This window comes from Antennarius striatus, chromosome 15 (genome assembly GCF_040054535.1).
Source record: "Antennarius striatus isolate MH-2024 chromosome 15, ASM4005453v1, whole genome shotgun sequence".
In the NCBI taxonomy this organism is placed as follows: domain Eukaryota; kingdom Metazoa; phylum Chordata; class Actinopteri; order Lophiiformes; family Antennariidae; genus Antennarius; species Antennarius striatus.
Window position 1 is genome coordinate 14,123,700 of NC_090790.1, and position 25,150 is coordinate 14,148,849.

The window sequence follows — 25,150 nt, forward strand, 5'->3', positions numbered from 1 at the left end:
CAAATGTTCCAGGAAACTGTACATGTGTCTTCCTGATCTTTATTCCCACCAAATCGTAAATGACTCACAACACACTGTAGGATGCTGAGAAGAGAGATGAACATGATTGTCATTGTTTGGATAGACAAATCTTTGTTTTATATAAAAGATTTTTTATGAATACTAAAGAGTTCATTTGAAGAAAAGACTTCTGTTCATATTCAATTTGAAATTTCATCAGTTGTATAATGTTGTATATTCAAACAAAATTACAAACATATATTATATTTATAATATATTATAATATTTCATTGCTTTTGTCAGCCTCAATTATGATTCTTAAACCAATTTAAGAACCATAACTTTGGTCCTACAGGAAAAGAGGTGAGTTGTCACAAAACAAAATCAGGAATAATTTCGGGATAAAATTATTTCTCGTAGGACATTTATGCACCTCCTCTTTTTAAAACTGGGAAAGCTTTGCAAATGTCGACACAGATAATGTGACCATCAGACCCCAGAAGAACCTGCTTTCATAATCTCTTTGTTTTGATGCTTTTGTGATTGAGCAAGGACAAAGAAGCCTGTTTTGGGTGGGCCAGTGTCTCATCACGTCAGCACCTCATACCTGCAAGAGGAGTGGTTTGGGAGTGGACTCGCTAAGATTACCTTCAGACAAGTCTGGGATCTGCTCTTCAGGAATAGAAGGCTGACTGGGGATGATGAATGATTGTTACCCCTTTTTCCCAGGTAATGGTTATCTTCCTGTAACTGAGGCTGTTGATGACTGAGGTTAATGTTCAAATACCAACACACTATCAGCGGGCTCCTGAACACATCGCATTGCTTACTGATAAGTTATCACTTTGTTCTGGGTCAAATGGAGTCAGATAGAGGAGTGGAAAAAAAATTCAAATACTCATAAATAAATATGTGGTACTAATAGAACTACACAGGTAAAGAGAACACAGAGCATACACTTCTGTAAATGTTATTAAAAAACAGTCATTTGGTTTTTGTATTTCACTATTTTGCTATTTAAATATTTACATATTTTCAGGAGTAATCTTTAAAATTCATTCATTCATTTCTACTACTGAATCCGCTGTAATAGGTCCCAAGGAGCTGGAGCCTATCCCAGCTGGCACAAGGCGGGGGACACTCCGGGCACGACGCCAGTGCACAGCAGAGCCACACAACCACGCACTCACTCCTACGGGCAATCTGGGACCGGCCAATTAACCTGACGCCCATGCTTTTGGAGGTGGGAGGAAGCTGTAGAACCCGGTGAGAACCCACGCAGACACGAGGAGAGCGCGCAAACTCCGCACACAGCGGGACTCGAACCAGAACCCGCCGTGTTGTGAGGCGACAGCGCTACCCACTGCGTCAGGAGTATTGTACTTTATTTTAAATATTTAAAATTTATTTTAAAAAGTACTTTATCAAGCCCTCAAATATACTCCTCCTGTATTAGAGCTCTTGCATATTCAATCTCCATGGCAACAGTGTCTAAGACTCATGGGTAGTGTAGTATTTGATCAGCTGAAAGATTTACATGTACAGTATAGAAAACCCCTGCTTGCAATTCTTCACAAAAACAACAACAGCAACAACAACAATATCAATAACAGCAGCATGATCAATAAAGGAGGAATGAAGTATGAATCCTTGGAAGATTAAAATTATAGATAAAGAATGAAATTGTAAAACTTAATTCAGACAAATTCAGCTATTTCAGATAGTCCAGTGTTTAGTCGGTTTCCAAGGGCAAGTACACGAACTCAAAAAACAAATATAAACAAAAATCAAATAAATATTAAATAAGCATCGTGTTTTTAAATACAACGCATTGAATATATGTTATTCATAACTATTTTTGAAATTATGTGTGACGACAAACTTTATGTTGAAGCCACGCCCCCTGGGCCCGCCACACATCCGATGCGGTTCGTCCGTGCTGGCGCGAGCCACAGGTTGAGAAGTGCCAGTGTGTGTGTGTGTGTGTGTGCGCGCGCGCGCGCGTGTGTGTGTGCTATGGTGCAGTGATAACCAAGGTAACACTTCCACGAAACGGCTCCTCTTGCGTATCAATGGACATGACTACTTTCTGGATTTATGGAGCACTTCAGCACTGACGTAATCGAGCCGTTTCGGTGGATAAACGCTGGATGAGTCTACTTCCTGGAGGGGAGACACCTGCGTGCTGAACCGACCTCACCGAAACTCCACCTGTCTGCTCCAGAGACATGAGGACGAGGCTGTCCGGAGTTGGGCCTGCTTTAAAGGCTTTTTACTAGTTTTTAATGGATTCTCCTGGGTAATGGGTTCTTAATGGGAACGACAACCCGACCGTCCTAGTTTCTTTTCAATACAGGCTCAAGCCGGACGATGTCTGTAACCGAGTTGTACACAAAGGTGAGTCGTTTTTACCTGCAAACACAGGTAGACTGCGCTCTCCTGATTCAGCTGCTCAACATCATGTCTTCATAACTTCATATCCCTCTCAGATCCACCTGTTCCAATCCGCATCAACCAAACGACGCGTTTATTTTTTCACGAAATGTACGCGTTCGTGTATGTTCTGTAGATTGTTAATCGTGAACAAATGTTTGAATAATGTCAAGGTGACAGAAGCATAGTGGATCAAATGTGAGCCGAATGTTCCAGACATCTGTGGAGATGTTATTCCCTTCACTGATATTCTTACTTGAAACCAAATGTGCACATTTTTGAATGGAGTTCAGCCTGAAGCTGCTGGGAGCGTTCAACAGGTCAGCCTCGACCGCGTCAGAATTCCAGAATGTGATTCATTTGGGCGAAAGGAAAATGTTCATTCAAAGGCTGAGAGAGCTGTCATTTCACTTTACTCATGCGAACCGGATCATTTGAGTTTACTGACAATGTCTGGAAACAATAGGAGAAAAGATGAAAATGAATGATGCCAACAATGCGACAGATGCGTCAGAAAACACAAAAGTTTCAACGTCTTGGTTAAAAAAAATTTTTGTTTCCTGAATCCATGTTAACAAGGGGCATCAATGTTCTACTGACGTCTGGACGTGTGACGTCATCAGTGTCTCCACTCTGATTGGCTTTCGCTGCACAGCTTGAAAATTTCTCCCCCCCAAGCAAAAATGTTTGCACTTGACAGGGACGATGCTGTTTTCCAACTTGTACAATTCGTGGTGGGACCATTGTCTGGCACGACTTTGCATCTAAACACAGCTTAGCATTCACTTGGTGATGACATCATTGTTTGAGTGGGTGACATCATTATTAATGTGGAAGGGAGCATGAAAATTGTCTAAAAATCTTCTCTTCAAGGCTTTTAACTGGAATCGACTTCATATGACATGGACAGCGTGCTTGTTTTTGGAACAGCCTGCCTTGTTTTTTGCCTTTTTCAGCAATCCTTGAGGATTTTTCTGAGTCTGTCTTGAAGAGTCACCATTTTCAGGCTACATGTTTATACATGGCTAAAGCTGATTTGCTGATTAAACTTTCAATGAGGTCACTCCCCTGTTCTGATTGGTCCATTCATCATGAACTATTTTTGGCAGTTTTGACCCTCTACTATGATGACTACTACTACTGATATGATTAGGCCTATTGATACTGCTAGTACTACTATTAATGTTGTCATGGATATGACTGATGGATTCTCATATAAACTATAAATATGAATTTTTCTCTGGGGGTTTGATGATTCAGGCACAGCTTCATAATCCTCCTCCTGGACTCCACATCATTAAGTTGGGCCACTTAAAGCTTCCTCACCCTCTGTTAAACTAAATAATCCGGAGTTGCATGTCCAATCCTGATCCTCCATCTGGTTCACTTCAGATGCCTCATGGATTGCAGATTGTTCTGTAATGAAAAAAGCCTCCTGTCTGAACCTTAATGCGTTGGTGGATCCACAGACTAGATGGATCCACATTTAGGAGGATACCTTCTCATAGGACGTGTCCCTCTAATCCAAACAGCTTTTTTTTTAAATGGTCTTTTAATGTAAAAAATCTGATCAGATCATTATTTTTTAAATTGTTTTAAAGTTCCTGACCACAAATCAAAACAGATTCCTTTTAATAAGAATTATCTTCATTCCTTTAGGACTTTTCATACAAGAAATGCAGCTCACAGAAGTTACAAACAGTGAAAGCATATAATGTAAACTGATAGAGATGTATGAAAATGAGGTAAAAGACATGTTACAGTAATGCAGGAGTAAATACTAATCTATTGATGTAACAGGTTAACATGCTTCTCTGAAATGCAAAACAAAATATTTAATTACTTCATATTTTTCTTAGCAAACATCTCAATGTAGTACTAGATTCAGTCTGAGCCAATGAGTCTAAAATAAACCTTTGTGGACTTCCTTCATTATTCCAGTGGCACAGTTAAGATGCATTTGCTTCCTTTTCCAGTTCGGGTTCTGCAAACTCTTCTAGAGCGTTACACACTGAGTCAGATCAGTGTGTTCCTATGATGAAGGAATATAGATAGAAATAAATGTCTTGTTTTCACCATTAATGCTCGTCATTGAACGTGTTTATTAGGATGAATGCATGGGACATGCTGAGATGTGACATAGCTGATCATACTTTTTTTCAGAGACCTGTGATTCCTGTTTCTCCTCTCTCTGCTATGTGTTGGTGTCGCCCACTGCTTTGTCTGACAGGCAGGCATGGAATGATTGAGAGCCTCCAATTGTCTTTTTTATTAAACTGCTAATAAGCAGCTGTTTGTGGTATGATAACCATTGTATTTATATAGAGGTGAACCACTGGTGGCCTCGAGAATGGAATGTTAGGAAGCAAAACAATGATTTGAGTGGATGATGATATCATAGAAGGAATACAATTTATCATCTTACTATTACTACTGCTAATTTTAATAGTCCTGCTATTACTATGGCTGGTATTAGTTCTACTATTAGTTCTACCACTGGTACACTGTGGCTATTGGTAAACTGTTGTGTGTTCCTGGAGTAAAAATATTAGTCGCCACAGATTTTATTCCCATAATAGGAACTACTTTGTTATTTACTCAACGTAGAATCACAATCCCCTCTAGTTCAGTATTGCTTTAGTTGTCTTTGACGACACTATTGACTATATTTCACAGCCACAGCTTTTAATATGGACGTTTCTGCTTTGGCACATTAATGGATTATAAATGGGCTGATATTATTGCTACTGGATATTAAGTTATTTGCATTAGAACCACTGAGGCTGGACTTTGCTGCTGAAATCTGAATCAATTTGTTCTTTCCTTCCCTGGAATAAAAAAATTGTTAATAAAAAGTTTTCCCCCTAACATTATAACAGAAATGTTAGCATCTGAGTGCCTCAGAATTTTGCCATAAAGCAATGCCCCCATATTTCACGGGGATAATGTTACTGTCATGTGTTGAGTCACATAAAATGCTAAACATCAATTCTCCCTCAGCTGGCATCCTCTTGGTTTAGCCAGCGTGCCACATACTGCACATCCCTCCAGCCAGCGAACCATTCAACCAGAAGACTTACGCTAACATCTCATAAGCCAGTCAATCATCATCAGTCTAATAATGTCTGACATGCAGTCTGAAAGCAACATATTTTCACTTCTGTACTGCTTCTTTTAAAACGATTGTGTTTAACAGATGGTGGCTGATTAATATCGCTGAGCTTTTGTTCCCTGTGTTTGGATCAAAGTTCCTCCACAGGTACAGGTACTTCCTGTCTGACACACCCTGTGTCGCTCTGGGAGACTGATGTCATCGTGTTGACACATAGTGGGGCGGGGCTCAGACATTTCACCTGTGGAGAAACCTTTAGTGTCGACCTCGGTGGTTTCCTCTGAACTGGAGGAAATCTTTTCTCTGGTCGGTTCACTTCCCATGCAAAACTGTTTTTTAATGAGCTGTCGGGTTTTTTTTTAAGCCCAGTGAGAGTTGATGTGATGTTCATTCATTTGAAAAACAACATTGAAGAATCCAGAATGCACAAAGGTCAAATTACCCTTGCAAGCATTCAGCTCAATCACAGACTGAGCTGCATGAAGGACATGTCACGCTGTGACGTAGTTCTGCTTTTAATCAAAAGCTTCTGCTGCAAACTCGTCTTTCATCCCAAACCTGTCCGGCCACTTCCTTCTTCCGCAGACAGACGGAACTCCTCCCCCTACACAGTGACTGTCCAATCATAGTCTGGACTTTGGAGGGGAGCAATTTTTTCCTTAGTCTGACCTAAACCAAAGGCAAATTGTTCACATGGCGATCATTTTCCTGTCAGGGTGTTTGGTTACGCATTGCTGACTGACCTGGGAATCAGTTCCTGTTTCAGTTCATCAGCCTGTCATTAAAAAACCCCCACTAAAGATGACACCCAAACCTCCAGGCGGCTCAATGTCTCCGTTATGCACCATAACCCACAAGCCCCCTAAATCTTGCTCCTACAATCTGGTGCATAAGTTTATTAGCTCTAATGCTACGACTGTGAGTAGGACTGTGTGGACCCGTGGCAGACCAGACTTGTCCTTTTGTAAACATTTTGAATATTATTTAGACGTGCATTGTGGGAACTGGAGTTATCCTACCTGTGGTGGTTTTGCTTCCAGTACACCCGGGTCTGGATCCCGGACCCTGAAGATGTGTGGAGAGCTGCAGAGATCACCAGAGACTACCAGGAGAAAGAACCGGTTCTCCACCTCAAACTGGAAGATGAGACGGTAACACACACACACACACACACACACACACACACACACACACACACACACACACACACAGAGACTCCCTGTGAAATGGTCATGTATTACCTTTGTATTGATCATATATTTGTGGTGTACTCAGCATAAACTAAGTGTGTGTTGTCTTGCCTTGACAGTGTATGGATGATGTATTAAGAGTTTATTGATCGTGTATTTATTGTTTAGATTTTTCGTTTCATTCTTTTTTTTTCGTATCACTCATGTATTGATTGTGAGTTGATAGTGTATTGACAGTGTTGTGTCTTACTATCCCAGCCTCTGCAGTATCCCGTGGGTCCCAGCAGTAATCCTCTTCCTTTTCTCCGTAACCCCGACATCTTGGTAGGGGAGAATGACCTCACGGCTCTCAGTTACCTTCATGAACCCGCCGTCCTTCACAATCTCAAAGTCCGCTTCCTGGAGTCCAACCACATCTACACGTACTGCGGTCCGTATCCCTGATCGCTCCCTGATGTCACTTCCTCTCTCCTCTGATCTTCTGATCCAGTTGATGACAAGCTGTTATCGATCTGCAGGAATCGTGCTGGTTGCCATCAACCCATATGAGCAGCTGCAGATCTACGGCGAGGAGGTCATCACAGCCTACAGCGGCCAGAACATGGGTGACATGGACCCTCACATATTCGCTGTGGCTGAAGAAGCGTACAAACAGATGGCCAGGTCAGGTCCGAACCAGTCAATGAAATCAATGTATTGATTTTATCGATTCGTGAGGATAAAGCCACGGGATTAAACGGCACACAGTCACCATCATGTGTTTGCTGTTTCGGTAGATAATAGTGGACATGGAAGATTACAGTGTTCAGAGAAAAGCAGAGTTAATTACAGGCTGAACATCAGGTTCAACTTCCACTCCCACTAAATGGGACCCAATGTTAGAACCATTAGAGGACAAAGCTGCATTTTCATCCTTCTATAAATCGTCATCTGTCGCTCTTGAGTTGATATAAATATAAAGCTATAACAAACATGGATTATAATAAACGTGATATTTTTATCCTCACCTATTATATTACTGCTGAATTATGGGAGTTCTACCAAGCAACAATTTGGTTTGAATGGTTAAGTATTGAATTTTAGTACCTGAGAGTGTCTTTAAATTCACATTGGTCCAGGAGAACATGTCTCACCTGTAGCACCTGGTCTAGCTGACGTTAGCATGTCCAGCTTGAGGAAACCGCATATGAAACATTAAATATATTTGAAACATCTGTTGCACATCTCCTTTCTGTCTGACAACCTGTAGAAATGAGAGGAATCAATCCATGATTGTGAGCGGAGAATCTGGAGCAGGAAAGACTGTGTCTGCAAAGTACGCCATGCGTTACTTTGCCACAGTGGGAGGCTCATCCAGCGACGCCAATGTTGAAGAGAAGGTGCTCGCTTCCAGTCCCATCATGGAGGTGAGTGTTTCAGCTGCCATGCGTTTCAAATCAGTATTGTCTGCGCTTGGATAGCATCCCGGCCCTATAACTAGACTTATCGTCAGACTTGGATGTACGGTTGCTTCTCAGTGATGGAGTTGTAACACTAAACTCTGTCCTTCAGGCCATTGGAAATGCTAAAACAACACGGAACGACAACAGCAGTCGCTTCGGGAAGTACATTCAGATCGGCTTCAACCGGCGTTACCACATCATTGGTGCAAACATGAGAACTTACTTGCTGGAGAAGTCCCGCGTTGTTTTCCAGGTCAGTAGCATTTGCAGTACAGTAAACGACAGTCGTACTGAAGTAAAATGGAATGGCAAATAGAAAAAGGCAGTCAGAGACTGCAACACCCCACAACGCCCCTGAATTCAAAATTTTACCTACAATTTTGTGCCTCTGGCTTCCTGAAAATGACACTTTTTGTTTTGTGGCTATATTTCATCAGGTTTCATACCTAAAAAGGTATAAAAGTGAAAATTTGACCTTGCTTTTTGTTTAGTCTTTCTATCTTATCCGGTTCCTGATATATGCAAAAAATTCTACAAAAGTTGAAATTTGACCTTGACCTAGTTTTTTTAAGGTCAAGGTCAGTATCTCATTTTCATCCCCTTTGCCGCCCAAGTAATGTGCTTTTTGTTTTATCTTTCTGCAACGGTTGTAAAGATATTTGGTGGACGGATCGACGAACACACAAACACTGACATTTACAATACATCACCGCTTCACAGGTTGTAATTAGTAAAGGAGAAAAGACAACATTAATTCTTATTGGAAAATGGAAAAGCCAGGTACCTGATGTCGATAACGGTCATCACTGACTAGACGAATTAACTATTGTGTTTTTAACAGAAAGAAAAGGTACCAGACAGAAATGTTTTGATGCTCATAATGAAATAATTATCTTGCAAAGGAAAACACTAAACTATCCAATCAGTGAGGATTCACTGATTGGAATTCTGAATAAACAAGGACATTACTGACCAGAAACAACTCTTGAAAGGAATTACAAAATGAACATTTACAAAATTTGGACTCTTCTCAAGAATTGATAAAGAGGTGTGCAAAGATGCATGCCTATTGGACTAAATAGACGGATTAAAACAACAATGTACCAGAATAAAATAATTGAAATTGATTTGTGACATGCAATGTATGAATTGGTTGACAATGTGCTGTAATGAGAGAGATGTTGATGTTTTAGAGGACGGGAACCTTACAAGCCAATGGCTTCTACCCGTCAACCCTTTTTTTTTTTCTTTTCAGATGTTGTTGCTGATGGTCCAACACTAATGAAAGTGAAATCTGTTGTGCTAACATGTCTGGAAAGAAGAAAATAAACTGAATAAATAAAAAATTATTGGAAATGGTAGCCACAAATTCTTGTAAAGGTTAATATGTTTTGCACGTCGTTGTGATTCGGACTTAGGGCCAATCGTAGTTAACTGTAAACACAATATCTTACATGTTTAAACCATCTCCTTTTTGTAATGCAGGCTGAGGATGAAAGAAACTATCACATCTTCTACCAGCTGTGTGCTTCAGCCAGTTTACCAGAGTTCAGAGACCTCAGCCTCAGTGAGTACACAGATATTACTGCTGTTGTATGTACTCGTGTTACTATGTTAACAGAAGCTATAATAAATAATTTGTCAGTGATGCAGACTAAGACGAGACACCGACCTCATCAATCACAAACCATGAGTAGTAAGAGCAGGCAACATAAAGTATCGATGAAAAAAAATGAAAATGTGGTTTAAAAACAGACTTTATGGAGATGTCATAGATTCATGCTGCTCTGATTTTTCGTGTGTCTCAGCCAGCGCAGAAGATTTCACCTTCACGTCTATGGGTGAGAACATCTTCATTGAAGGAGTGAATGATGCTGAAGACTTTAAGAAGACCAGAGAAGCTTTGACGCTACTGGGTGAGAAGAACTAAACTAAAACCAGTTCTTTTATTGTTTGTAGTACAGTAAGAGAGGAGTGGGGATTAAGTTTTACAAGAAGTCTTCTCTTTGAATTCCTCTCACTCCCTCTGTTTTTGCTGCGCATCCATAATGTTGACACTAAATCAGACAAATTTTTGCTACTTCGAATTTGTAAGTTAACTCATTAGAATCACAGTACAGTATAATAATCACAAGAATTATTATACACATGTGGTTTAGAAAGGTTTGCTGTCCTATCAGTGACATTTGACTTTAAACATTCTTATTTCAAAAGTGGATTATTTATGGTTAAACCAGCTTAGTGTGTGTGTGTGTGTGTGTGTGTGTGTGTATGTGTTTGTGTGTGTGTTTTTCAGGTATAAAGGACAGCAGTCAGAGCAATATCTTCAGAGTCCTCGCTTCTATCCTTCACCTGGGAAACGTAGAGATCCGCTCGGAGCGAGATGGAGAGTCCTGTCACATCTCGGTACATCACTGTGGTTATCACAACTGATGACGCTCAGAGTTCCTGTCCTCTAACCAGTGAAGCTTTGTGTGTTGCAGGGTGATGATGTCCACCTGAAACACTTCTGCCGGCTGCTGGGGGTGGAGCTCCAGCAGATGGAGCACTGGCTCTGTCACAGGAAGCTAGCGACGGCTTCCGAGACGTACGTGAAAAACATGTCCAGCAAACAGTCGGCCAACGCCCGCGACGCGCTCGCCAAGCACATCTATGCGCGTATGTTTGACTGGATTGTAGAGCACGTCAATGTCGTCCTGCAGGCGTCATCCAAACAGCACTCTTTCATCGGAGTCCTGGACATCTACGGGTAAAAAAAGTTTCAAAACCAAGATTAGATTCATCAGCAGATCAAGTGAGAGATGAAAAACCTAATGATTGGGTCAACAGTTTTCCACTAAATTTTAGTTTTGCTTAAATGTTTGCAGGTTTGAGACGTTTGACATCAACAGTTTTGAACAGTTCTGTATTAACTACGCCAATGAGAAGCTTCAGCAGCAGTTCAACTCGGTGAGTCTGTATTTAGGACCTCATCTCTTTGCATCTATGTCTGTCTGGGTCTGGATCTGTTTGTGCTCCTCTGTATTAATTACAAATTTGTTTAAATAGGACATTTCATTACAGGGAAACTCAGTTTGCTTTCCATTTACAATATATATGAATTATTGTTTGCATGGTTTTGTGTCTTTGTTGTTAGCACGTGTTCAAGCTGGAGCAGGAGGAGTACATGAAGGAGCAGATTCCCTGGACTCTGATCGACTTCTATGACAACCAGCCCTGCATTGACCTGATTGAGGCTCGACTTGGCGTCCTGGACCTTCTGGATGAGGAGTGTAAAGTACGGCTAATGAAGGGGGGGGGGGGCAGTACATTCCTGATAAACTGCGATGTGATTGGTTAGCAAGAGATGATTGATTAGTCATACAGCAGCAGTAGCAGAGCCTCAGCTTAAAAACTGATCTTTTATTTGTGGCTCCCAGAGGTCTGTAATGATGATGTGATGAGGCTATTTATCTGAACTCAGGAACCCTCAAAAACGGTTTTAAGTTGTTTTCTGGTGAATTTGTTCCAGGTTCCAAAGGGAACGGATCAGAACTGGGCCCAGAAGCTCTACAAACAACACTTGAGCAGCGCTCACTTTCAGAAGCCTCGGATGTCCAACGTCTCCTTTATCATCGTTCACTTTGCAGACAAGGTGACCCATTCTGTGATATCATCATAATGATGTCATGGACTATAATATGTGTTGTTTTGGTCTACTTAAACTGCTCTGACCCGGTTGTTGATCAGTAATTGATTTTACCGATAAACCGGATCCATAATAGGTTTTAATTGTTTTCTCCATTCTGTGATGATCCATTCTGTCCTGATGCAATGTTTATCGTGAATGATATGGATCAGCTGGTGTGTGTAACGTCTCCCAGGTTGAATATCAGTGCGACGGTTTTCTGGAAAAGAACAGAGACACAGTCTACGAGGAGCAAATCAACATCCTGAAAGCCAGCCAGGTAAGAACATCCACCTCTCCATTCAGGACCTCATCAGACTCTTCTGACTTCCTGATGTGTTTGCGTTCCCATCCCCCGTCTGTCAGGTCCTGACATGCTTTCTAGTTGTGAGTTCTTCTGTGTCTAAAACAATTCGATGTGGCGTTTGATGAATTAATGGGAACAAACTAGGGTGGAGCTTTTGTCTGTGTTCACTCATCTGTCACATAATTACTGTTCAGGGCAGTGAAGCTAATTCGTTCTGAATGGCTGCTTGTCACTGTATAGTCAAATGATCCAGCGATGGCGCTGTTAACTTTACAAGCTAGTTTTATCGCTCATGAAGAACCCTTGTCTGTTTCCTCTCAGTTTCAGCTGGTTGCAGATCTTTTTCATGAGAAGGACGGCGTCCCTACCTCTAAGTCATCCAAAGTGAACGTTCGATCAGCCAAGACTACGACCAAAACCCCCAACAGGGAACACCGGCAGACCGTGGGCCACCAAGTGAGCTGCCTCCGCCTGCAGTCGACATCAGCGCTGCTGCTTCCATTCTAAACGCCCTTTTCCTTTTTCAGTTCCGCAGTTCTCTTCATCTCCTGATGGACACACTGAATGCTACGACTCCTCACTATGTTCGCTGCATCAAACCCAACGATTACAAGGAGGCCTTCTCGTGAGTCCACCTTTCACCTCAGCTGACACGTGCCACATCTCATTCAGTACATCCGTAGCCCACCCACCCCAGACTGGGAGGGGCTTCTCCTCCCATGACTTCCTGATACATCAGAAATGCATGTTCTACAACATTTGATCCAAGAAGCACCGCAATGGAATGCATTCCAAACCATGATTTGTCAATGATGTGCAGGCGAAAGCCAATCCAACAGCTGAAAATCAAAACAGACAACAGACTGTATTTACACATTGATAAAAAACACCAAACATACAAAATAAACTCCATTGTTTGCAGGTATTTGTGTACGTCAAGCACAGAAGCAGCAGAGATTGCAGGTCATGTGTTGGATAAATGAAGCCTGCTTTAAACTTATCCTGATTTAATCGTAGAATGAAGCTTCTTTTTTAGCGATTCTGTTGGTTTTGTTTTTTATTGTGGAATGCAATTAGCTAATAAGAATTTCTTTTGCATTTTTTGTGCATGTGAGAGTCCGTGGCCGAAGTCGGTTGCACTCCACTGCCAGGACTGTTTTTTCTAATTCTAATAAAGAAACAGGTCGCCTTCAGGGTGATGCATGCCATCCATCACACACTAGTCATTGTTCCTCAGACCAGCAGACAGGGTTTAACTGAAATGACATGGTGAGCCTTTAGTCACATGTCTCCTTGGTAAACATTCTGCTGCTCGCTCGTCATCTCATCCTATTCGCCATGTCAAAGAGGAAGACGAGGTACGAAGAGAGCTGAGCTGCTGCAGTTAATATTTGGTGGAAATGTGATGAAGATGATTTGTTTTCTGATGCTGCAGATTTGACTCGAGTCGGGCGGTGCAGCAGCTTCGAGCCTGTGGAGTCCTGGAGACGATTCGTATCAGCGCAGCCGGGTACCCGTCCAGGTGAGTCCCCTTCAGGAAAGACAGAACCACTGATCTCAGATTCTTCATCAGTTTTGTTATTGTCTTTGTTGTTTCCTCTGGTGTGTTTCTGTGTCATCCACACATCAGCCTATATACAGTATCTTCTGTCTATCACATTTTACATGGCATCCCAACTTCTGTGGAATCAGGGTTGTTGATGATGTCATATCCTTTCAGAGTTTACATAAAAATTAAAATTCCTTTCGTGAATGTAAATGTGAGGACACTTATAGACAAACGCGTGTCCTGTTTTTTGCAGGTGGACCTACTTGGACTTTTTCAGCAGGTATCGAGTGTTGCTGAAGAAGTCAGACATGATGTTAGCAGATAAGAAGCTAGTGTGTAAAAATCTGTTGGAGACTCTGATCAAGGTGAGAAAACTTCACTGGTAATGTGAACATAAGATGCAGATAGTGCATTCTTTAGCACATATATGTGGAGGTCATGTAGCAGTCAGATCTGGTTTGATTCCACCTGGAGCCACTTCTGTCTTAATAAATGTTGTAGTTACAGATCATACGACCTCCACGTGTGTTCCTCATTAGTTCTCCTCCTGTGTCTTAGGATCCAGACATGTTCCAGTTTGGCAAGACAAAGATTTTCTTCCGGGCGGGTCAGGTGGCGTACCTGGAGAAGCTCCGGGCTGATAAGTTCCGCGCAGCTTGCATCAAGATCCAGAAGACTGTCCGGGGTTGGCTGCAGAGAGTCAGATACCGAAAGATCCGGAAAGCAGCCATCACCCTGCAGAGATATGGCCGAGGATACATGGCCCGCAGGTGAGTTGTTCATCACAGTGGGAACACAGGACGCCTCCTGTGATGAGGTGGAAAATGAACACAGAACCCACAATCATTCCACAGAGAACCAGTCCATTGTGAATCTATTCTTTACAAAGAATCATCGGCCTTTGGAGTATTGCTTACATGATGAGTTGTTGTCTAACTACTGTTGTTTCCTTAGATACGCTGACTTCCTGCGTCTGACGCGAGCCGCCATCATCTGTCAGAAGCAGTATCGTATGGTCAGAGATCGACGTGCTTTTCTTAGGGTGAGACAGGCCGTCATCACCATCCAGGCCTTCACCAGAGGGATGTTCACTCGCAGGATCTACTGGGAGGTGCAGCAAAAACACACTTCTACTCTTTCAAATCTGTTTTGTCCCTCCTCTGTGAGGAGGTGGTCTGTCCTCATCCTAGTGTAATGCTGAATGCTAGCTCTGTCTTCTTTGTAGTTCCTCCTGCATCATAAGGCCATGATCATCCAGAAGAACGTCCGTGGCTGGATTCAGAGGACAAAGTTCAGACGGGCACGTGTTGCTGCCATCATCATCCAGTGTGCTTACAGACGGGTGCGAGCCAAACGACAGCTGAAACAGCTGAAGATCGAGGCGCGCTCCGCTGAACATTTGAAGAAGCTCAACACGGGGATGGAGAACAAGATTGTACAGCTACAGAGGAAAGTGGACGATCAGGTACTGACACTATTAACAAATCCTGCAGTGACACTAACCGGAGGTCAGTTCTAAGCCCTTCAACAAATCTTCACCTACAGGAAGAAACCATAAGTAGCAGAGTTAGTCACTTATGTGTGACGAGCAGAGTAAGCGTGCCCATGGAGGCACATTTGATATGTCCTTCAAATACCCGAAAAAAATCTGCAACTTTAGAGCGTAATTTTGTTAACCTGTGGTATCAATGCTCCAACAAAGCAGCTGACCTATTTTTAACACCAATACCAAGACAGTAGCAACGACATTCAATACTCAAACTATATCTGATACTCAAACTGCATCTGATACTCGACCCACATCGGCCATTGTTTAAATCAATGCAAGCTTAATGTGTGTGAAACGTAGATAAAATCTCAGGATGTTGTTTTCAGATTTAGAGCATCTCTGTCATTTGAGAGTTTTTCAGTCAGTAGGAAACTATAAATGTGAAAACTAGAACTCATTCATCAACTGGTTTTGGTACTTTCAGTCCAAAGAGTTCAAGAGTCAGAGTGAGCAGCTGATTCTGTTGAACACCTCCCTGAGCTCCGAAGTGAACAAACTGCAGAAGGAACTGCAGCAGAACCGCAGTCAACAGGGAGAAGGAGGTCAGCTGCAGGAGGAGCTGAAGAGGCTCAAGGAGGAGCTGGAGGAGGCGTCGGCCCAGAGGAAGATGCTGGAGGAGGAGTACGGCACCGAGAAATGGAGGCTTCAACAGGTTAGAGCACTGATGTCACAGAGGAATGCATTAATTTCTTATTGACAGCAGGAGGCGCCATTTTCACAGGTTACATCTGAGGCTGTGCCTCAAGTGATAGCACTCCAGTCAGCACCACTTATAAACTATGATGTCTATAACTGCTTCTCATGTTATATGCATGCTACGTTAACCGCTACTAGTATGGCATGCCAAAAACTCTTTGGTGGTCTCATTATGGAGTTGTCGTAGCACAGATTACTTTTTTTACTCTCATGTCTCTTAAGATCCATAAAGTGTTTCCCCTGTTTTATTGTACACCTTAAAGTTTCTGTAATGTCATCGGTTTATAATGAGCAGCTGATGGTTAGAGACAGGTGGATGTCATCTGGTGAGTCCAGGTGTCTGATGGTGTTTTCTTCTTGCTGTGATGTAAGAGAGTGGAGGAGCTGGAGAGAGAAAACTCTCTGCTGAAGAGCGAGAAGGAGGAGATGAACCAGAGGATCCTTCAGAATGCCAAGACCGCTGAAGGTGAGAGCCAGGTGATGCTGATCCGTATTCTCGCTCTTTCACTACTTTCTTCTGTTGCTGTCATGGGATTATGTGTGTGTGTTTCAGGTGGAAGCAAAGCTGCTGAAAGGGAGGCAGGTCTACAAAAGGAGTTAGATCTGGAGAGACAGCGGTACCAGAACCTACTCAAAGAGTTCTCCAGACTGGAGCAGAGATGTGAAAACCTGAAGGAGGATCTGTCCCTCACAAAGGTGAGCTGCTTATCCGTCTACAGCGAGATGTTCTTACCTGAGTCACACCTATACAGTCAGAAACTTATTATGTTTTTGGACTGGAGGAACCTTGTCATACAAAGATGAATTGACTTAGTCTCTCTAAGGGTTCACAGAGGAAAAATATACCTTGAAGCAAAAACAATGGTTCTTGGTTCTTGTGCTGGGGTGGGTTCTAAAAACCACCTTCTTGGAAATTTTCCCACTGTGGGACGAATAAAGATTTGTCTTATCTTTTCTTTCTTCTTTTCTTACCAAGTATTCCGGACCTGATTGAGTAAACATCCTTTTTTGTAAAATCTCATCAGAATTTTAGCATTTGGTTTTGCAGATAGACTAAATGATCAAGACTGTTTTTCACAGCATTTTATGGACCTTAATTTTGATCTCAGGATGAAAACTTTCCACCTACAGCACAACGGATGGACGGACAAACACACATACACTGACAATTACAATCCATCACCGCATCACGGGACGTAATTAATGCTCTTTCTTTCTCCAGTTCCAGCCGGGTCACAGAAGGAACACGTCCAATCAGAGCAGCCTGGAGTCGGACTCCAACTACCCATCAATCTCCACCTCAGAGGTGGGAGACACCGAGGACTCCCTGCAGCTGGTAGAGGTGAGTCTGTGAGGAGGGGGGACAGGGGGCTGGAGGGTTGAGCCAGCTGTTGAAGCTAACAGACTAATGGGTTGTTCGCCTGTGCAGGAGATGGGCATGGAGAAGGCCGCCATGGACATTAGTGTGTTCATGAAGCTGCAGAAGAGAGTCCGAGAGCTGGAGCAGGAGAGGAAGAGACTGCAAGCCAACGTGGACAAGATGGAGGAGCTCAGCAAGCGCAAGGTGGTGTTGAAAGGAGGAGGAGACTGCTTTGTCTGCAAAGATGTGACACTCTTACATGTCAACTGAATTACGTGTGTTTCGTCTTTGTTGTAGGGCCCTGAGCCAAGGAGTCCTGCCTCTGAGGAGGAGACTGCAGATCTGGCCTACAACAATCTGAAGGTTCATGTCATCATGCATCATTCCCTTCAAATCCAGCAACGTTTAAATCACATTCCTCTACTACAGAAAGCTGTACGAGCATCAGTCTGTCTCACATGGACCATAAATGTCTCTGCTCTGTTGTCTTGCAGAGACAAGAGCTGGAAACGGAGAACAAGAAACTGAAGAACGACCTGAACGAGCTCAGGAAAGCCATCGCCGAACGTGCGTCTCAAAACAGTCCTTCCAATGAAATTCAAGACAGCTACCATGTGCTGTTGAGTCAGCTGAAAGCAGCCAATGAGGAGCTGGATGCACGGAAGGAGGAGGTCCTGATCCTGAAAACCCAGATAGTCAGCACTGCAAAGGTCCAGGAGAACAGCGATCAGGTAGTGAGTTATGCTGTGTTGGAAATCAACTAGGGTGTGTTGAAAAGTTCATCCAGGCTGAGAAATTCATGTGATGTCATGTTAAAGCATAGCGATGTTTAGATTTTCCACATATCTGGACATCAGGCAAGTGTTGTGTTAATATGGTCAGGATTATTTAATATTAATTAGTTTAAGATGACATTTAGGTTTCATGTTTTTGTGGGGGTTTTTTTGCATTAATGGTCACACAGGATGATATTCATGTTCTGCTAAAATGACATTCTTGCTTCTTTTCATTAGGATGATCATAATGTTCCTGAAATGGACAACAGCAAAGAGCCGCTAGACAAAAATGAGGCCCTCAGCTCTTATCATGGACTCAGTGAGTCCAAAAAGTAAGTCACATTATCATTCTGCAGCATTTATAGGGACAGCACCTGTTGAGTTCACAGTGAGTACAGTGAGATATAATGGTGGTTGTTTGTGTCAGTAGAGTCAACATAAACAATGCTACACATGATAAACGACATCTGGTAGTCGATCTACATCTGCAGCATGATACGAGTAGAACTCATCAACACTTGTGCTCGTGCTGAAGGAAAATCCTCATAACTGACTGCCTTCATGCTCTGTGATTGTCCAGTCACACACAGTGCCCGCCCCTCCCTACAGAACACATCACTGCAGCCATAGCTGTCGCTGCCCCACTCTCGCGCACACACACACACACAGACATTGACTGATCTCTCTGTGCGTGGCTTCTCTGTAGCTCATGTTACTTTCCTTAGGTTTTCTTCAGCTTGCCTCTATTTTTGTCTATTTAAGGTTACTTGGTGAACTTGTTTCTTGTTTTGACTGAACTTCCAATTTCTCTTCTCTGCAGTCTTCCTCACATTATTGTTCCTCTTCTTCTTCCTCTTTGTTTCCTTTGACTGTGCTGCTGCTTGGGCACCAGCTCCCATCTGGATTGGTGCTATGTGAATGAAGATGGAGAAATGGCTTTGGCTTACCAGGGCTTAAAACAAGTGGCCAGGTCTCTTTTGGTTTCTTCTACCTGTTCGCCTTCTCCTTTCTATCTGCATGAAATGACAATTGTCACACTGAGGTCACGTGACCACCCAGAGCTCATCTGGTCTTACTGACGATGATCTACATCTGGTTCTTCTCAGGCTACTGGAGGCTCAGCTCCAGAGTCAGACCCGGCAGCATCGAGATGAGCTGGAAGCTCTTCACACGCAGATCGAGTTGCTGAGAGACGACATTGAGAAGAAGCAGGAGATCCTGAACTACATGTCGTCGTTGTCGCCAGACGCCAAGGTGGAGTACAGCGTCCAGCAGGAGATCACACGGCTCACCAACGACAACCTGGTGAGTCCTGCTATACACACACACACATCAATACTTCAGATGGGAGAACTACAGTACAGCTGGTCTTCTGTCCGCAGGACCTCAAGGAGCTAGTGGAAAAGCTGGAGAAGAATGAGAAGAAGCTAAAGAAGCAGCTCAGGATCTACATGAAGAAAGTCCAGGAGTTAGAAGGTACCTGTTCACCTTTGGCGTGTTTAGAGTCATGTGACCTGCAGGTTCAATACCCATCATCTGCACCCCAACGGAGGCACAAGCCAGTGTCAATGGTAGGCTGGCCCCAGATCCGGATAAATGCAGAGGGTCGCAGCAAGAATGGCACCCTGCATAAAAAACTCTGCCAAACAAATATGAGTGTTCATCTAAAATGGGAAAAGAATGACACGCTGTGGGGACACCAAACCGGAAGAGACTAAAGAGAGTTGTAGTGTCATGTACCTGCACTGACCCTGTCTTTGCGTCTGCAGCTTGTCAGGCGGCGATGGACCAGGGTGGCAGAATCAAACCTGAACTGACGCGTCAGGTCACCGTCCAGAGGAAGGAGAAAGACTTTGAAGGGATGTTGGAATACAACAAGGAGGATGAGTCCCTCCTGCTGAAGAATCTGATCACAGGTCAGTCTCATAGGAGCCATCAGACCAACACCTGGAAGCGATTTCACTGAATACTGATTACAGGTAGTCCTCAACCTACAAACACAATTGGTTCTGAGAGGCTGTTTGTTAGCGGAATTGTTCGTAATTGTCGTATTTATTAAATTTCTAAAATGTAAAAAATCTATCATCTCCATTTGAAGTAATTTAAATGTCATTACTACTCTAAATACAACCACTGATGCGCTTCCTGGTAATCGAAAGTTAGACACGCCCCTTTTATGTTTGATTTCTCTATTTATTTCCATTGAGTTTCTCCTTTAACTTGAACAAAAGTTAACTTCAAATAGCAAAGCATTCAGAGTGCAGTATTAGCATCAGTTAATGCTTCCCGGCAGAAACCTAACCCGGCCAACATTGGTTCCTACATCATTTACTGTAGTTCCTACAGGAGGACAACCCTGTCAATAACTTACGCTGCAGATGACACACCAACAGGAAAGCCAAAAAGGTCACATAAAGTCCGACATCAGAGCAAACTGTTCACTTATTATGACGTTACATGAGATTTTTATCTATGGGGTGTTAATGTTGCGCTGCTTGCCATGGGTTACGCTAGAAAGGGGAACTACAGTAGTTGGATATGGCAGCGGGCACTTGTTCGTATCTAGAAAATTTCATCAGTTGCATGTTCGTATCTTGAGGACTACCTGTATTACAAACATCTGTTATTGATAATATCTGATCAACTCAACCCTTTGAACACGTGGTTTCTCGTGAAGTGTTTGTGTTTATTCTCCTGGTTCTAACTACTAAACACAAAATCAGGGTTAATTTCAGATTTAGTTTCTAACCAGTTGAAACCTGTTCCGGTTGGCGTTTGACCAACTCACACTTGAGTCCTTGTGTTTTCAGACATGAGGCCCAACATGGTGTCGGCCACCGTTCCCTGTCTGCCAGCCTACATTCTCTTTATGTGCATCCGCCACGCCGACTACATCAACGACGACCAGAAGGTGGAGTCTCTTCTCACCTCCACCATCAACGCCATCAAGAAGGTCCTGAAGGTGAGTGCCTCCACACCTCCAGCTGTCGGATGATGATTCCTCTATTAAATACGATGTCATCTGCAGAAAAGCGATGACTTTGAGATGACGTCCTTTTGGTTGGCCAACACGAGCCGTCTCCTGCACTGCCTGAAGCAGTACAGCGGTGATGAGGTGAGGCATTTGTGGGTAATCAGGAAGGACAGTCGTAGGATGTGCAGAGATGCAAAACGTAAGATTGTCTTTTTTGTTCAGGCGTTTATGACCCAGAACACCAGCAAGCAGAACGAACACTGTCTGAAGAACTTTGACCTGGCCGAGTATCGACAGGTGCTGAGCGACTTGTCCATCCAGATCTACCAGCAGCTCATCAAGGTTGCCGAGGGCATCATCCAGCCCATGATTGGTGAGTGACATCACACACCATGGTAGTTTGTATGATGTAAGGCAAAATGGATTGTATTCAAGCATTTGTTCTTTCTCTGTCCAGTGTCAGCCATGTTGGAGAGCGAGAGCATCCCCAGCTTGGCGGGGGTGAAGCCGATGGGCTACAGGAACCGTTCGTCCAGCATGGACACCGACGCCGACGGCCACACCAGCTACACTCTGGAAGCCCTGATCCGCCAACTAGGACAGTTTCACAGCATCATGAGTGAACACGGGCTGGACCCCGAGATCATGGGTCAGGTGGTGCGACAGCTGTTCCACTGCATCAACGCTGTCACCCTCAATAACCTGCTGCTGCGCAAAGACGTGTGCTCGTGGAGTACGGGCATGCAACTCAGGTACATGACTGTCAGAGAAGGAATCAGGGTCTCAGTGTGTCAGGGACTCAGCATCTGTATATCAGTACACTTACTCTGAACTGTCTGGATGCCAGTGAAGGCAGCACATGCTCCGTTTGTGTCATCGAGGTACTGCAGCTTCAGTATGTGGGTGTTAGTGAATTCGCTGGGCTGACATGGTCTGTGTGTGTGTGTTTGTGTGTGTATGTGTTTTGTGTGATACATTCAGGTACAACACCAGTCAGATGGAGGAGTGGCTTCGAGCGAACAACCTGTACCAAAGCAAAGCTGCGGCAACGCTGGAACCGATCATCCAGGCTGCTCAGCTGCTGCAGGTGAAGAAGAAGACGAGTCAGGACGGGGAAGCCATTTGCTCGCTGTGCAGCAGCCTGACCTCACAGCAGGTCAGTCGATCAATTCATCATTAATCCAACAGCTGATCAGTCAACATGGAGAATATGATCGCAACACGGTCTAAACAAAAAACAGCTTTGTTAATGAGTGCTGTGTGTTTCAGATTGTTAAAATCCTCAATCTGTACACTCCGCTGAATGAGTTTGAAGAGAGAGTCACCGTTGCCTTCATACGAAACATTCAGGTGAGGCTCTACCAAGTTGTTCTGCTGCAGAATGATCGATCCAATGTAGTCAACCAGTTATAAATATGAAATGATGTGACAATCCCATCCTGTCTTGTTTGTTTCCAGAGTCGCCTTAAGGACCGGAATGATCCGCCTCAGCTTCTGGTGGACACCAAGCAGATGTTCCCCGTTCTCTTCCCGTACACGCCTTCTGCTCTCAGCCTCGAGACACTGCACATCCCCGCCTCCCTTGGCCTCAACTTCCTGGTCAGAGTCTGACAGCTCTGGACCCCAAACAACCAGCAGAGGCTGGTCCTCCGTCCTCACAATTTCACCTGGAATACATTTTGATCAACAACCCGCCGCACCACAGGAATCGTCCATCGGCCTCTTGGAGACCGATTGACCTATAGATCAGGGTCTAACCATCTCTGAGGGTGTGTCCAGCTGACTTGTGCTATTAAAAGATATTCATGGGTGTGTTCACCATGAATAAACCAGTCAGAGCATCATCATCTCCCTATTCTGTTAAGGTCCAGGTGTAAGAAAATCCATTGTTTAGGTGTGTTGAGTTAAATGTGGATGATTAATATTGGTTGTGTTTTGGGGCTGCGCTCAATAAACAAGTATATGAAAACTTTAATATTTTCCTAACAGTTTGTCATGTTTTAATCGAATTGCAAAACCTTAAGTAACGTTTCCACAATGTTTAGTTTGTTGAATGCAGCCCTGGTGTGTTCTATAAAGTAGCTAATAACTTGGTACTTGGCTGTTAGTTAACAGCTAACATATCAGCTAGTGGCTAATAATTAGCAGCTTATCCAGACGCCCATGGGTAAGGGATATCAGCCCATTCAGTGGCTCATAGCTGACGTATTAGCCAGTGGTGTGCATTGAAGTTTTAGCATTCTGTCAGATGCAGCAAGTAACCGAATGACCTCATCACACTATATATACTATATACACAATATACTGCGCAATAGCAGTGAAAGTACTGCAGCATTGACTTGAGAAGGCTTTTGTTAATCAATAGTTGAATGACTTTCTGCTCCATTGATGCTGCTGACCACACCTGATTTTAACACCAACACTAAAACCACATCTGGTACTTAAACCGTATCAGATGGACTTTGTGGGGGTTGAAAACATGACTGTGTCAGTTGGACAAGAACATTTACGCACGCACAACAGTTTGTGCCTGGTTTCACACCTCCTCATCATCCTCCTCCACCTCCATTATTTTGTCCTCTTCTGGTCATTTTTGTTTAAATGCAGTGAGGCAGGTGTAACTAGTCATGTGACCAACTTCAACAAGAATTGTCTTGCAGGATGAATCGTGACCAATCATGAAGGACAACAGTCGACACGCCCAACAATTCAGATTTTTAATGAGAATCTTTATCAGGTGATATTAGGAGGAGAGAAAAGGAGGTTCTATCAGACATTGCAGAATTCAAGGTGACATTTTCTGCTGCTGTCATTTTATAAAGTTCTTTGCTGCCATCTGATCGTGACGAGTTGGATAAGTTTATCCGAAATCTTGAGAACTTTCTTTGAATTTCTGTGAGTTTTCATTGTCAACTTTTTTGTTTTCCTCTGTAACTCCTGAATAATTTGTTTTTTGTTTTTTTTACATTAAGACATTCATGACAGTAATAATATATTTTCATCAGATCATTTGATGTTGTTTCAATTTTTCAGTGACAATCCTGAATTTCCTGACTGTTGTTGCGTTTCATCGTACTTCCGAGACATTTTGCATGATTTGATGTCATGATGAATTAAAAAAAATTGTTTTCCAACTCAAGTTTTCTTTAATGTGTTTTTGTCAGCGATTGAAATGTACAAATCATTTTGTGATCCTTTGGTTTGTTGATTCTGTCTTGAATTTTCTGCACTCAATGTTTATTTTTCCTCTTCTTCACAGATTTCATGTTTTTTTTTTAATTAACAACCTTTCACCGAAGAATTTTTAATTTACAAAAAAAAAATGTTTCTACATCCACGAGTGTGAATAACTAAGAAACTGCAGTGCTTAATAAAAAGTATATCATTAGATTTAAACAAAATAGTATCTGATATATTTAAATTGTTCTGATTTGGTTAATGACAGGTGATCCTTATCAGATTTTCTCAAAACTGATCTCAGGTCTGCGTCTTCACTGTGTGAACATGCTGGTGGGTGATTCCCACAGCAACTCTGTGTGTCGGTTGTTCCAGCTGTCTTTGGTTTACCTGATGCTCAGGTGGTGTCAGTTTACACTGAGAGACATATTAGCGTCCCACTCTGTTTGACGCTCAGACCAATGGTGTGTGTTCAGTAAACACACCATCCTGCTGGCACACACTGTAGATTCATCCACTGCTTAAAATAGGTCAGCAGATGTTCCTGATCCTGCTGTGTCCATCCGGGTGAGATGGAGTCTGGAAATGTTGATACTAAACTTAGAATTATCATTAAAACTAATCATTTTTATGAGCAATACTATGACAATAATGATAATAACATGAATGAACCGTTAAGAAGCCCAATAAAGAAAAAAGAAAACTGAGTGGATGACAGATCGGTAAATATGTCAATAGTCTATATTTGATCAAAAAATCAATAATAGCCAATAAAACACCAATGAAATTCAGAAGACAAACAGTAACTACTACTGTTACTTGTACAGTATAACATCTTTGATCCAGTTCATCTCTGACAGCCAGTGGAAGTAGAATTAACCATTTAATATATAAATAATCTTTGTTCCAACATGATCT

At 42.8% G+C, this 25,150-nt stretch overlaps 1 protein-coding gene across 2 annotated transcripts; it reads left to right on the plus strand.

The window, feature by feature from the left end:
* The first annotated feature begins 1,996 nt into the window (after nucleotides 1-1,996).
* myo5b (myosin VB) lies at nucleotides 1,997-24,319 on the plus strand. 2 transcript variants are annotated; one of them, XM_068334593.1, is made up of 40 exons: nucleotides 1,997-2,397; nucleotides 6,586-6,696; nucleotides 6,994-7,165; nucleotides 7,254-7,398; nucleotides 7,985-8,141; nucleotides 8,287-8,430; nucleotides 9,663-9,744; nucleotides 9,986-10,093; nucleotides 10,474-10,583; nucleotides 10,661-10,926; nucleotides 11,045-11,126; nucleotides 11,314-11,454; nucleotides 11,689-11,811; nucleotides 12,041-12,124; nucleotides 12,473-12,607; nucleotides 12,679-12,776; nucleotides 13,587-13,673; nucleotides 13,954-14,065; nucleotides 14,259-14,470; nucleotides 14,655-14,811; nucleotides 14,926-15,165; nucleotides 15,674-15,901; nucleotides 16,318-16,411; nucleotides 16,499-16,641; nucleotides 17,168-17,287; nucleotides 17,375-17,509; nucleotides 17,603-17,668; nucleotides 17,800-18,036; nucleotides 18,319-18,413; nucleotides 18,974-19,051; nucleotides 19,188-19,386; nucleotides 19,464-19,557; nucleotides 19,851-19,997; nucleotides 20,892-21,043; nucleotides 21,110-21,196; nucleotides 21,278-21,428; nucleotides 21,513-21,807; nucleotides 22,037-22,211; nucleotides 22,325-22,405; nucleotides 22,514-24,319. In XM_068334593.1, exons 1-40 carry the CDS (start codon nucleotides 2,371-2,373, stop codon nucleotides 22,664-22,666), a joined length of 5,523 nt encoding a protein of 1,840 aa, XP_068190694.1. In that variant the 5' UTR covers nucleotides 1,997-2,370; the 3' UTR covers nucleotides 22,667-24,319. The 2 variants fall into 2 exon arrangements, with proteins under 2 accessions (XP_068190694.1, XP_068190695.1); XM_068334594.1 differs by lacking the exon at nucleotides 18,974-19,051 and having other exon boundaries at nucleotides 22,514-24,318.
* The last annotated feature ends 831 nt before the right edge of the window (nucleotides 24,320-25,150 follow it).